Source organism: Eutrigla gurnardus (genome assembly GCF_963514095.1).
Source record: "Eutrigla gurnardus genome assembly, chromosome: 15".
Lineage (NCBI taxonomy): Eukaryota > Metazoa > Chordata > Actinopteri > Perciformes > Triglidae > Eutrigla > Eutrigla gurnardus.
The window spans coordinates 9801459-9814249 of record NC_139938.1 but is presented as its reverse complement, the minus strand read 5'-3'; the positions used below and the strand labels follow the sequence as shown (position 1 = coordinate 9814249).

The 12791-nt window shown below is 41.1% G+C and overlaps 1 protein-coding gene across 25 annotated transcripts in view; it reads right to left on the bottom strand.

The window, feature by feature from the left end:
• dlg2 (discs, large homolog 2) overlaps nt 1-12791 on the bottom strand; it is a 147549-nt gene that overhangs the window by 83609 nt on the left and 51149 nt on the right. Inside the window, exon 1 of one of the 25 annotated variants that reach the window (XM_084029223.1) lies at nt 9692-9836. The exons of the other annotated variants lie outside the window; for them this stretch is intronic. Coding sequence (XP_083885349.1) covers nt 9692-9790 — 99 coding nt within the window. The 5' untranslated portion in view covers nt 9791-9836. Of the gene's footprint in view, nt 1-9691; nt 9837-12791 lie in introns of those variants that run through there. 25 annotated transcript variants of the gene reach the window in all.

The following is a 12791-nucleotide window of genomic DNA, read 5'->3' as shown; positions in this document are numbered from 1 at the left end:
GCTCCTGGAGTTCTGTGGGGGTCAGACCTGCACATGCAGGGCCGATGTGTCTACGGTGATTACAAACTAAAACACATACCAACAGAGGCGGCAACAATCACATCATCCCATGGTACACTCCAGTAAAACTAAACCGTTTGCTTGTAAATCTAAAGACTGAACTAAAGCATGACACGATTCTTCTAAAAAACTGAAACAACCTTTTATTTCTTGAGAAGAAGACAATCCAGAAACAGCCATATCGGCATATATGCTTCACAGCAGCTTTACACGGACATACTTGTATCACTTTGGGTGAGACACTCACAACCTTAAACTGCCAGCAATGTGAATTAGGAGATGACCCTGTTGTCAAGGTAACATTTGACCAAATCATCGAACAAAAGAGGAAGAGCATGCCTCTCAAAGTCCATGTGTTTACACCAAGGATAAAAAAGGAGACATTACAAGATACAACACAGACAATAAGGGGTTACAAGAACATGAGATGAAAACCAATTCAATTCAAAAAAAGTTATTTTCAATGATGCCTAAAGGCAGCAAAGCAAAAAAATGCATTCTAACGTTAGCTATGCTATGAATTTGCCAGTCCACCACACACACACACACACACACACACACACACACGCACACACGCACCGTCTCAGCCGTCCTCTCAACAGACGAGGACAGGAGGAGGCCAAAAGCAGTCTGTCTGCTGGAGGACTGTAGACAGACTGCTCCCAAACACAGATGTTGTTTCCATGGGGTGCTACTACGAGTGTGTGTGTGTGTGTGTGTGTGTGTGTGCGTGGAGCGGGGAGGCAGGTGTCTGTAGCTACCACTGCTGTTTGGCATAACAACATGAATAGGCGAGAGGAGAGAATCTAAATATAGTAACACCAAGAGCTGAAGTTACACTGCTCTTACTGAGTCATCAGCTCAAATATTATTACTAGGGCTGTCAAAATGAAGGTGTGAACGCAGAATGATTCATTTGAAGAATGTACGCATGTTTTTAACGCATTAACGCTGTTGGTTCTCTGGGTGGGAAGCTCGAGTATAAAGAAAACACAGATGTAAGAATCAATGAACACACAGTGATTTGCACACACTGCAGGAAGGAGGTTTCCACACCCGATCCCACTAAGACAACCCCACGTTAGCCTCTCATCTATCATGCAGATAATAAGCTGCTCCATGCCAGTACCGGTCTCTGAAGCGGCACAATGAAGACTTTACAGTCCCAGACCCAAGCCAGCACTGCTGGTCCTTCAACGTTTTTCAGGCCAGGGATACGACATATCATATAAAATTGTGTTTCTTATTAAAGCGGTCAATAATAATGTGTAGTGCAGCCCATAGTGCCAGGTATGAAAGTACTTTGTAATGACATATTTCACCTCATAACATTGAATAAATATTTGCTTGTTATAGGGTGTATTCATGTTAATGTGTATTTCTGGACATTTACATTTTTGGAAGAAATAAAGCTTGGGATCAAATCATTGCTGGGGACCCCCTGCAGTAACTCTGCGGACCCCCTAGGGGTCGCTGAGCCCGTGTTGAAGATCCCTGCTGTAGAACCACCATTAAAAATGCTGCACAGCAAAAATAGACCATAATGTCTCATCGTCCAGCACCGTGCATTACGGTAAAACAACCACAGATACACAGTCTTTATCTCCTCCTTCCCTTCTATTTGAAAGCTGCGTGAATTTGTACTGAGGAGATATACAGAATATTTGTGTCTATTTGTTTATGGGTTTGTTTCCCAACTATTTCAAACTGTTGGAATCAATACAAAGGATAGGATACAGTGAAGACCTCTTTAGTCGTTTTTATTTGGTTTGTGTTCTGTAACACGTGAAACTTCGGTCAGAATTAAGATTTTAATTTATTATATACAGCCATTTTATTTATTTGAAAAAAAATAATATTTAAACCAAAACTATATAACCTTGTCATATCTTCACATGACTTTTTCCATATGGCCCAGCTGTCTTCAGACTAAAGACGACTAGGTGACATCTTTTAATTCACTTCTCAAAACTGTCATCGCCGTTGTTGTTTTTATGGTTTTTACCTGTTTTTCTCTCCTCTCTTCTTCCCACAACCCCTTTCTGTTTTCTGTTTTCTATTACAATAAATAAATAAAATGTTCAACAATATGAACACCAACATGTACCAAAGTTAAGGAGCACATAGCCTGTATTTAATGTCACTACAGCTGATATTGCACTGATAGCCGATAGCAGCAACAGTGGAGTTGCTATAATGAGATGAAATGTCCTAAGCAAGTAGATAAAGAAAGGCTCGGAGCTAAAAATCATGTCTGCTGTACTAAGCCAAGGCCTGAGAGAAGCCTAGTGACCTACAATATACTGTGTGAGAGAAGAACTACAACTCCGGTTACACAACCATATCAGAGGAGTGTGGAGATCATTCCTCCATCCTGCTCCTACAGCCTCCCAACCGAGAACACGTTATAATGAGATGCTATCCTGATCGTCTCCCGAGGGAGACCACACACCAACACCAAGCACTGGACAATCTGTAGGGAGTCATTTTGGCAGTCTACTTCAACAAGGACAACCTAAAATGAGTCTCCAAAATGCATGCAACAACCATGTTTACACTTGATTCTGACAAGGATATCTGTCTTGGTCCCCCGTTGGCAAATTAGATCAACCCTAGGACTCTGTGTTGTCCGGAGCTTTGGGCTCCTGGCAGGGTCTCCCATGGCAAATTGGTCTCAGGCAAGGGGGCCAGACTACGAATGGTTCACCAAGAACACTCTTTAGCGTTCACAAGCACATCAACATTAGGTGTCAAATCCTGAACAGTTGCCATGATGTCCATGCAGTCATTCAGCATATCGTACTTCCTACATTGGTTTTCCCATTTTCTCCATAAATTGTCCAATTTCCGCTCACAAATCAAAGAAACATCAGGACAGCACCTCATCTTAACCCATGATGCGATTCTTTCTTAACCACTTAACCGCAATTTGTAGGCCGTACTTTCTCCCTAATTGTGTCTCAACACCTGCCTTTTACACGATCACTGATGACAGCACAGGCCCAGTCCACCTCCACCTTGTTCAGCAACTCCACCCTCTTCAACACTCCAGCTAAAGAGTTGAAAATGTAATTTGCCATTTTGGTGTCAGCAATGGAACCAAATCCACGACCTCCTCTATGACAGTGCTTTTGCCGCATTGCTGATCTCTTGGCTACGGCTAAAGACAGACTGCTGTTTCCTCAAACCTGCCAACAATTAATTTATCTTCTCTGTTATCGGTTGTCCTGCAAGTTCTTTTTTACCATGATAAGTGTGAGAACAGAGCCAAATATTACATTCCTGTAACACTAAAATGTGCTGAGAACACAACAAGAACACTTGCTTCCCATTTATCTTAGTGAAAAAAAAATAGGAACCGGTCCGGAGTCCTGCATGAACAGCTGCCATGATGCTTGCTTGTGTCACATAGCCTGTACGTAAGCAGTATATATATAAATGTGTATCATCATAGGGCTTGCTATTCTTATTAGGAGAGGAAGTGCATTGGAATTAAGGACTTCACTGGTTGTATGTGGGCAGGATACCGGACATCCTCTTGAAATGCTTTTTGTCATGTATTTTGATGTGCAGCTCGGAGAAATCTCACATCCATCACTCTTCACAGTGCTAAAACGTCACATTGCTATTTTTGTACTTCTTGGTGATCAACGCGAAAAATAAATTCATTTTCTCAGTAAAGCCTGATAAAGTCGGCGCACTCTGCTCCTCCAGTATGATGCTTCTCGACGTGAAGGTTGATAATATGCTGTAGCTGTGGGGCTGGCCGGACTGAGCTGTGTGCAGAGCGTCACCCCTCACGTGTGGTGTTGTCATGCTCCACTGAGAGGATCCCTTCTCTGCGATGTTCACTACAGCAGAATCAAGATGAGATGGAAATGTGGGTTGGCATGGCCGAGGGCAGATTCAGAGCCTCTGTGCAGATTTAGTGTGGAATCTCCTAGTCGTTGTGTGCACTGACCTCTTTCTTTGGCTTTATATATCTACAGTTAGACTCTCTCCCCCCCATTCTCTGCTGCATTCCTAATTCCTACGGACAGTAGGAGGAGAGCTGAGCTATGGGAAAAAGAAAGAGCACCTGCCCTATGTTTTTCTTGCTTTTTTAGTCAAACTTACACATTTTTTTTTTTGCTTCAGTGTGTCACGACTCCTTAGCTGAGCGATGGCTTTTGTGCCCATGGAATAATCCTGTCTACAGGCTGGGAGTTTGATGTAGTTGATTCTTATTTTTTTCATCCAGTTATGGATTCTGAACCATAATGTTATGTCCTATGATTTTGTGTATGTAAATTCCCTAAGTGCCTGTACGTGATGAGGAGGGTGAGAACAGGAAATCACACCAGAGTAATTCAACTGGAGTGATCTCAGAACTAAAGACAGTCAAACAGTGATACATGAAAACACAATCACGCCCCTTAAACCTGAGTGACAGACAAATGTTGAGTAAATGACCTCAGTGGACAATCTGACAAGTTTAACCTGTATTACAGTTGGAAGAACGAGAACACACATTTGATATGGTAATAAGCAACATGTGGGTAATCGACGTGTAGGCTTTAATCTAACTACTGTTAATAACACCTGCTGTCTGTCTGAAAACCTTCAAGCTGTATCAGCCATGAATAACTCAATATAAATGACTGTTTTGACCAGAGCCAACTCGTTTTCATTCTCTTGACTGCTCTGTATTTTCACTGGCACATACTAACTGCCATTTCAGATCCAGCAGCTCCTGCCTACAGTAACCCCTTTCCATTACCTGACCTTCCTGCCTACCTGCTAACCTGTTTCCTTTATCGGCTTTGCAGTACATTTACCAACCCAGCACCATTCATTACCTGCCACATCATCTGGTTTTCGTTGTTGTAGTTCTACTGGTCTGATCTACCGCCTTATTCCTCGGTTGATGATTCTCTGACAAGCTTTCTCAAATATGTTTGTCTGTCTGGTTTTGACCCTTGCCTTAACATTACTTAACTATGGAGAAAAATGGCAGGCAGAGCAGGAGTAGTTGCAGCTCTTCTCGTATATATGTTGTTGAAAAGTATTTTAAAGCATAACACGACCCTTAACAGGTTGAGCGGTTTATGATGGATGGATGTATGGATGGAACTTCAGCGGGCAGTTTTTAAAAGAGCACAATAACTTCACTGGTGGTAAAACTTTGAGACTGATCTCCTCAGCAACAAATCAAGTCAACAAACATTTCCAGAGATACGTCATAGCTGTCGGCGTCGGTGAAGTGCCGGGAGGCGGACGCTTTGCCCAAGAATGCCCTGAGGACACAATTTCATCGTAGCCTATTCATCATAATTATCCAATCACATTTAACTTTGAAGGCGACAATCCACTTACACGATGATTAAGAAGGGATTAAGTTCCCGAAACATGCTTAGAGAATGTAATTTTAAGACAGAATGATAATAATGGGAGATTTTAATGTTATTTGGGAAGATAGATCCATTAGAAAGAACCTCAAACAAATAACTGATGTCTACATCTCACTGTTGATTAAAGGTTGAATAAGATCTGAACTCGTATTCAGTAGAATTATGAAATCTTTCAACATGATTACTGGGCTATCTGAGCAAAATCCTCTCTTCTCTGGTAGGGAAAATGAACAAAGAGTTTAAGCCCTTCTATGAACATGAATACCCAATACATGCTGAATGTTTTAAAAGCACTATTCATAGTTTTAACTGGAATGCTTTGCAATTAGACCTAAATCAGGGTAGTCAAATATTATCAAGAAAAGTACAGAGTAGTATCATAGAATTTGCTGGTACACTAGGAATAAAAAGAACAGTCTTCTCTGGAGAAATGCAGATATTTTTAAACTAATAAAATAATAATGGGATCTTGCATTAAAAATGGCTATTAGGACAACATTGTTTCATGACAAATATAATGTTGCCATGCTGATCATACAGCTTTGATGACATAGATTGGTAGACAGCATGATTAATAATAAATACGATAAAAAAACATTGTTAAAAGGGCATATTTTTTAAAATGCAGGGAGATCTTATGATTTATGATCATGTTATTTTAGATTCATTATTATTTTTCACAAAAAATGATGTTCAGAAAAAAAAGATGTGTCCTGTATCTGTATGTCATAAAAGTCTTTGTTAAATAACAAAACTTAAAGTGAATTTTGATAATTTTACGAGGATACTATCATGATTCACTATTATTTTGGCCAGGATAATCGTGACATGATCAGACACTTTCTACCCTGAATGCGATACCGACTACCAATAGTTTATGCTTTTTTTCTCTCTAAACTGTTAACCTCTGTTCTGCAAATTCATCAAATCTTGCATCCATTCCTCATCAACCACAGCCAATCCCAAAACATTGGGCAGATAATGATGTTAACACACTAAAGCTAGCTGTATTGAATGTCAGGTATTTGGAAGGAAAAACATTTTTAATCAATGATTTTATCACCAAGCACAATCTTGATTGTTTGTTCTTAACTGAAACTTGGTTAGATCAAAATAACACTGCTGCTGTTCTTATTGAATCAGCTCCTCCAAACTTCAGCTTTATTAGTGAAGCTAGAGTGCATAAGAAAGGAGGGGGAGTGGCTGTTTTGTTTAATGATTCCCTCCAATTCAAGCAGATATCTTATGGAAACTTTGCATCCTTTGAATATGTGGCCCTTCAGTTGAATTCTTCTTCCCGAGTTATGTTCCTAAATGTCTCCAGGCCACGTAAATACTATGCAACCTTTTTGATGATTTTTTTCTGAACTACTGTCTATAATCTGTATTGACTTTGACTGTGTAGTTATTGTTGGTGATTTTTTAACATTCATATTGACATATTTACTCTATGACAGAGGGACTAAAGAACTGTGTCATTGTGTCACTGTGTCATTGATAACTATAGACTGACTCAGCATGTGACAGAGCCCACTCATAACAAAGGTCACACCCTGGACTTGATCATGTCCAAGGGTGTTAGCATTTCGAAGGTTGTGATTGACGTTGCTCTTTCTGATCATTCCTGTGTTTTCTTTGAGAGTGCTATCTCTGTGCAGACAAATGTTCAAAGAAAAGTAATCGCTAAACGGTATATCACAGAAAACACCTGTGGAACATTTATTCAGGTGTTCTCATCCAAAACCATGGCACAAATTCATGTGATTAACAACAAAACCTTGGAGGACATAATATAACATCTGAAATTCTCCTCCTACTGCCTTGATATTCTGCCAACAGGCCTTTTCAAAAATGCATCAAACTGCATGGCCCCAGATCTTTTATGAATTGTAAACACATCTCTTCTCTCAGGTGTCTTCCTACAGGCATGGAAAATTGCTGTTATCAAGCCTTTCTTAAAAAATAACAATTTAGACACTTCACTTATGAACAATTATAGACCAATATCAAACCTCCCATTTAAGTAAAATAATTGAAAAAGCAGTTTTTAAGCAGCTGAACGACTGGTCATGAACAACTGTTGATGTCTTCCAGTCAGGATTAAGACCACACCACAGCACCGAGACGGCTCTTGTTAAGGTCTTCAATGACATCCACTTAAACAGGGTGGGACAGTGTTAAAATGGTTAGAATTCTACTTGAAGGACAGGGACTACTTTGTGTCAATAGATAATTACACATCTGAGCGGGCAACAATGACACGTGGAATTCCCCAAGGCTCCATTCTGGGGCCTCTTCTGTTCAATATCTACATGCTTCCACTGGCTCAGATCATGAATAACAGCCAAATATGTTACCATAACTACACAGACGAAAAGCAAGTTTACATAACAATATCACCAGGGGACTATAGTCCAATACCAGTACAAGACCAATTAAACAAGACAAAACTGAAATAATTGCTTTTGGAGGAAAGGAGCGGTCAAAAGTTTCAAACGAAAATGCAAAAAAACACAAACCAAGCCAGAAACTTAGGTATAGTGGACTCAGACCCGAACTTCAACAGCCACATTAAATCAGTTACAAAGTCAGCCTACTATCACCTAAAGAATATATCAAGGATTAAAGGACTTTTGTCTCAGCAGGTTTTGGAAAAAGTTGTCCATGCTTTGATCTTCAGCTGGCTCGACTACTATAACGGTGTCTTTATGATGTGGGGCTGTTTTTCAGGAGCTGGGCTTGGCCCCTTAGTTCCACTGAAAGGAACTCTGAATGCTTCAGCATACCAAGAGATGTTGGACAATTCCATGCTCCCAACTTTGTGGAACAGTTTGGGGATGGCCCCTTCCTGTTCCAACATGACTGTGCAGCAGTGCACAAAGCAAGGTCCATAAAGACATGGATGAGAGAGTTTGGTGTGGATGAACTTGACTGGCCTGCACAGAGTTCTGACCTCAACCCAATAGAACATCTTTGGGATGAATTTGAGTGGAGACTGAGAGCCAGGCCTTCCCTCCAACATCAGTGTGTGACCTCACAATTACACTTCTGGAAGAATGGTCAAAAAGTCCCATAAACACACTCCTTAACCTTGTGGAAAGCCTTCCCAGAAGAGTTGAAGCTGTTGTAGCTGCAAAGGGTGGACCGACGTCATATTAAACCCGGTGGATTAACAATGGGATGTCACTTAAGTTCATATGCGAGTCAAGGCAGGTGACTGAATACTTTTGGCAATATAGTGTGACGGCTGTATTTATGGCTAGGTTAACATAGCCTAGTACCCATAAATCCAAACTTTTCTTTTTACAAATCACCATCATCAAACCAGTTGTTTCAGAACCCTTATTTATTTATCTGTTTGTTGCTATTACATCACAGCTGAATAGTTTATTTTTGGTTCATCCAGCTGCGGTAAACCAGCTGTCACTTGCAGGATACAGTGAATAATACAGCTTGGTGAAGTTCACTGAGCGCTACATGTCGATTTTATGAACCAAGATACAACAATGTTTAGTTTTCCAACATATTTGGGACTTCCACAACATGTACAACCAATAGTTGTTATGTTGGCCATGATTGATGATGCTGGTTGTTGGTGTCTACATGCAGGCAAGCCCCTTCCTATCTGTTGCATTCAGCGCAAGTAATGCAAATAAACACAAATGATCCTGTGGCCAAAGCCACACAGATAATTGTAGTTTGCACTTGGTGTGAACACACCATAATTGTGCTGTGCATCTATATGTAATTATCCTTGGCGCTGTCGATGGAGCTGAAGTAGCCGATGCATTTGTAATAACTGGGGCAGTTCCATGTAGCAGGTGAACGAAAAGGAACTTGTTCAAAATGAACAAATACTGATTACAGAACATTAAAGGCAGGAGCAGTCCTGACCTATCACCATGACAAATGAAGGGATGCAGAAATATTATAGTAGCAGTACCGTAAACATGCCCTCATTAAGCCCCAGTAAGCATTAATACAGCTCTGAGGGATGCAGATAGAAAAAAACTGTGCTAGCAATGCCTTTCAGAAAGAAAAAATATAATTTTCTTCCTTTTAGATAAAAACAACCAACAGTGTAATCCTTATTCCACATAATTCTCTTCAATCAGGAACTATAACACATACATATACAAAATTATACTCAGGAGTCAGCCACTGAAAGCATATCTCTCAACATAAGCAACTGTCAACATCGCCGTGTTCCTCTGAAGCAAAGAGAGTGGTTTGCAACCTACCTTGCATCCAAACATCAATGACAAAGTGTTGTTGGTGCAGGCAACTTTGCAGTGGCACAGCACCGGGGTGCACTCTGGGCTTTTGACTATGGGAGACATTCCTGTAACCAGCTGGACGAACTCTGCAGTTGCATAGAGCTTCAAGGCGGTCAGACGAGAGCTGCAGTCGGACCGAACAAGAACGCTGGAAAGAAGGTTCACGCTTTATGAGAGCGAGGATTTGCATACATGCTTTTGCTCTCTCTCTCTCTCTCTCTCTCTCTCTCACTCTCTCTCTCTTTCCCCACCATACACCCCCCCCCTCTCTCTCCCTTTTACACACACACAAACACTTTCCCCACCATACACTCCCCCCCTCGTCGCTCTCTCTCTCTCTGTCAGGAATACCTCGATCACCCTAACCCTCCACCACCTCCTGTAAGTCTCCAGATTTACCATAATACTCTGTCATATAAGTTAATTCATATCCCGAGTATGTCGCTGTATGTCGCAGCAGGTCAACCAAGCGGTTTCTCTCTGTCTTGATGTTGGACGGTGCCCCCAGCTGGCCAAGATTTCCCCTGACAAATGAAAACTACAAAACAACTAACTTTGTGTTCATTTTCCATGAATGTAAAATGTTCTTATCATTTCTTCATTTTAAAAACCTGTGCTGAAATGCGGTGTCACATGACTATCAAGTAAAAAAAAGTACAAAGTTGCACTCTTTCATCTTTGTAATTTCTTAAGGGGACATTTCTTCTTTTCGAGGAAACATTTCACTGGTTGGAACAGTTCATTACAATGATTTTGACCTTAAAGGTCACATATTAGGCACAATTCCCTGTTTAGAGTTTTTGTGACTTTCAACATGAATGTTTGTCCCTGGTGTGTCTAGATACCCAACAAATATGAGAAAAGACCACCCTACCTTTGTTTTTACTGCCATTTATCAGAAAATGTGTTTCAATGAAAGCCAAACACATTTGAAGCTCAATAAAATGCCCTATGGCCTTGTTTTAATACAGCACATCCTTCAGCTTTAAGTAACCATCCCACTGACGGAGTAGTGAATGCACTGTCGACTTCAGTGATGCGGAAATATAAAAGGTATGGCGACAGCACACAATGGTTCTGTTGTTGGCTGCAAGAACCAACAGAAAGATTCCCATGTACTTCATTATCTGATGAAGAACCACTTCGTGCATCCTTGGAGTTCCAGGTGGGGTACTTGTTTTTGTTTTTTGTTCACTTACTCAACGAAGCATTGACTGACTCATTAAATAATTTGAACATGAACTTGTGTTCACCGGAACGCTTTTATTTTGAAGTCAGTTCTTACACACTATTACCGTATCTACACGGACTGTCTGAACTCCTGATTCAGTGTACAATATTGTGTTATCTGAAATCAACCACTAGATGGACCTATAAGACTGAAGATAACACTGCTCAAGTGTGGAACAGAGAGGGCCAGTAACTAAAATGCAACGACTTTTTAATTAACAGTGACTGAGGTCATTGTGTATTAATTAATCAGGGAGCCTGGGAGAAACAATTCACGTCATTCACATGAGAGCTGAGTCAAAAGAGAGTTCACCCATTTCTTGGGTGATGTTATAAGACATGGTAAAAACTCTATTAGGGAAGAGAACTGGGCACTTCTTGAGAGAACATCTCCCATCACTGGAACAAAACCAGACCAATATTCAAATTCCATCCTCAAGGCTGTCAACTCAAAAGCTCATGTCTGTCTGTCCTGGACGAGAGACAGAAGAGTTTTGTATTCCATCACATTTTATATTATAAAATGAAACTAATCTTGGATGCACATTTGCACCACCACAGAACCAATGAGTCAGTGAGAGGTAATATGAGGAATCCAAACTGTAAACTGAGCCCACTCTGTAGCTGAAGCATGATGTTTACACACAGCACTTCGCCCACACAAGGTTAATGAATCAAATACAAATATGTCCATTCAAGAGGAATATAAACACTGTTTCACAAGTGGCTGCGGTGACGCCTCAACAGACCATTAATAAAATACCAATGCATTCTCACTCCACAAAGAACATCTGTGTTTGCAGGAAACATAGTTTCTCTCGTGGCATGTTCTTTAAAATCAGAACACATAAAGACTGGGCTCAGCTTTCATTGTGTTGATAATTGTTAGTTGCAAGAGTTTGTAAAACAAATGAATAAATATAGGATCTGTTGTCTGCCTGTTATGCAAATGTTTAGGTGTATCAAGCAATCGTCTGTTGTGTTTTGAACGGTGGTTGTTGTGATTATGTTGAAAACAAACAAACAAACAAAATGTTGGAGAACTAGTCGGAGCAGAGTAGGTTATTAATAGATCATTATTAAAAGCAATTAAATTATTGATATAAAAGGATGATTAATAAAGTCAATAGTAATGGGGGGGGGGGGGGGGGGGGGGGGGGCTGCATGGTGGTGTAGTGGGTAGCACTGTCGCCTCACAGCAAAAGGGTCCGGGTTTGATTCCCGGGTCGGGTTCGGGTTCCTTCTGTGTGGAGTTTGCATGTTCTCCCCACGTGTGGGTTCTCTCCGGGTTCTCCGGCTTCCTCCCACAGTCCAAAGACATGCAGGATGGGGATAGGTTAATTGATGACTCTAAATTGCCCGTAGGTGTGAATGTGAGTGTGAATGGTTGTCTGTCTCTACATGTCAGCCCTGTGATAGACTGGCGACCTGTCCAGGGTGTACCCTGCCTTCACCCAATGACAGCTGGGATCGGCTCCAGCCCCCCGTGACCCTAAATACAGGATAAAGTGGTAGACGATGGATGGATAATAATGGGGCACCACCCTGGAATCAGGGACAAATAGTTTTTTCAGTCTGCCCAGGTGTTCACTCATGGGACAGGAACCAGATTCCTTGGTAATACCAGGTGATACTTGTCCCCCCCTCCCCTCACTGGTGATTGCTGGTACAGGTGTCCACGTAACATTGTGTACCCTACCCTATCTGGTCTACTGGTGGTAGCAGTAGTAGCATTGACTGTTTAAAGCCTTACAGAAATCTCTCCCAGTATGTATTATTGTACTAATGGCCTTTCACTTAAATTAATGTAGCAGTGTCACAATATGCCCTCACT